This window comes from Corylus avellana, chromosome 8, assembly GCF_965113065.1.
Source record: "Corylus avellana chromosome 8, dhCorAvel1.hap1.2, whole genome shotgun sequence".
In the NCBI taxonomy this organism is placed as follows: Eukaryota; Viridiplantae; Streptophyta; class Magnoliopsida; order Fagales; family Betulaceae; genus Corylus; species Corylus avellana.
Genome location: NC_142497.1, coordinates 8,020,451 through 8,022,289, shown reverse-complemented (window position 1 = coordinate 8,022,289; position 1,839 = coordinate 8,020,451). Strand labels below are relative to the sequence as shown.

At 34.6% G+C, this 1,839-nt stretch overlaps 1 protein-coding gene across 1 annotated transcript; it reads left to right on the top strand.

Annotated features, from left to right (window-relative positions):
- Positions 1 to 339: 339 nt before the first annotated feature.
- LOC132164710 (heavy metal-associated isoprenylated plant protein 47) lies at positions 340 to 1,225 on the top strand. The gene is made up of 3 exons (XM_059575262.2): positions 340 to 448; positions 566 to 644; positions 768 to 1,225. Exons 1-3 carry the CDS (start codon positions 443 to 445, stop codon positions 905 to 907), a joined length of 225 nt encoding a protein of 74 aa, XP_059431245.1. The 5' UTR covers positions 340 to 442; the 3' UTR covers positions 908 to 1,225.
- Positions 1,226 to 1,839: the final 614 nt, after the last annotated feature.

Sequence of the window (1,839 nt, the reverse complement as noted above, 5' to 3'; positions counted from 1 at the left end):
TAGTTTAATTCGACCACTATATGATATGAAATCTGCACAACCAATATTATTGATAAGTCCATCAAATCAAATTAAGGAGCCAAAAAAGTAGGTTTGAATTGTCCTTATGAATGGCACTTAAGTTTTTTGTCCATGATTGAATGGTTCTCATGAATCACATGTTGTGGGACAGGCTTGGCAATTGGCAAAAGACTAAGGAGTAATGACCACAAAAGTTCTAGAACAAACAACCTTAATAAACAAAACAAATTAATCAGTTTAGTCAATTCAAAATTAGCATGACTTATTCTACAAGAAATAGTGGTTTGTGGCATGACTTTTCTGCATGCCGTGGGAAATCAATAGCCTCCTTACTGGAGAAGTTTGGGGCTCCATATAAGCGAGGTCTTGGTCTTGCTTGTTCCTCAAGAAGAATCGTGGGATCTCTATTTTCTTGGCCAATATGAAGGTATGATGATCATTTGCAATCCGAGAATGTTTGTTCTTTTGGGTTCATAACATATGCATACCATATATAATGCATGCCATAATCTCTTCGATCTGTGGTCTATTTTAAATATTGCAGCAAAAGATTGTGATGAAGGTGCAGATGAATTGCCTAAAATGTCAGAGCAAGGCACTCCAGGTTGCAGCTGAAGCAAATGGTTAGTATTATTTATATATATCCCAGATCCCATTAAATTACATATATGCAAGTAATTATAACATGTTTTTGGTTTAATACTTTTGTGGGTATATATAATATATTGGATTAATTTGCAATGCAGGGGTGAGCTTTGTGGGGTTAGGGGCGCAGAAAGATAAAGTGGAGGTGATTGGGGATGGAGTTGATGCTCCAAAGTTGGTGAAAAGTCTGAGGAAGAAGGTTGGCCACACTGAGCTCCTCACCGTAGAAGCTGTGAAATGAATACAACAAGCTATAGAAGCTTGGAAGACCATGCTTTTGCCTGCCAATCCAATAAGAGAGAGACAGAGAGAGAGAGAGAGAGAGACAGAGAGCTATTTTGTTTTTAATATTATGTAGATTTCGGCTTTACAAATGAAGAGTTTCTTTTATTTTGGTTGTTTTGTTTGGAATCATCATGCATGATTCATGAAGATGTTAATTAGGATTTATGCAGCTGATGCCTTTGCTGAGGATCAATGAGTAGGTCTTGGGCAAATTTATGCTGCATGTAATAGAAAAATGGTTAGCTAGCTCAAAAGCAAAACTTAATAATTCCCATATTTCATGTATCAATCCAATATATCTATACTAGTCTAACAGCATTAAAGCGCATCAATGCTGTTGGAACAGTTTCTTAATATCATATAGTAGGAGTCGAGAGACGATGACCTACCGCAACCGGAAAGAATGGCATTGATTATATATATAAATTATATAATATAAAAAATTGGGTTCCCTGGATTTTTAAATGGCTATAACCCGTACCGCAATCGACCTAGACGGTTCTCTGTTTAGTAGTTTTAGGCGATTAGTGGTTAATAACAATCTCAATTGTACACCTCTAATCTCGTTAGTTTTTTTTTGTTTTTTTTCTAAGCTCTCTCGGTTCAAGTTGGAGGCGAAATTGAATATTAGTTGAACAAGAATAGAAAAAAAAAAAATATATATATATATATATATATATATATATATATATATATATATATATTAAGTTGAACACATTATTAGTTCATTAGTTGAATCCAGCTTGCAAAGTCACATCTTCTAAGTTCTAACCACTGTATTTAGAAAGAAAAAAAAAACGTACGCCTCTTTTCTTCTATCTTTTTTCTTTCTTCTCAACTCTGCACTACATCTGCAACACATACCATTATTTCCTATCATTCACCATT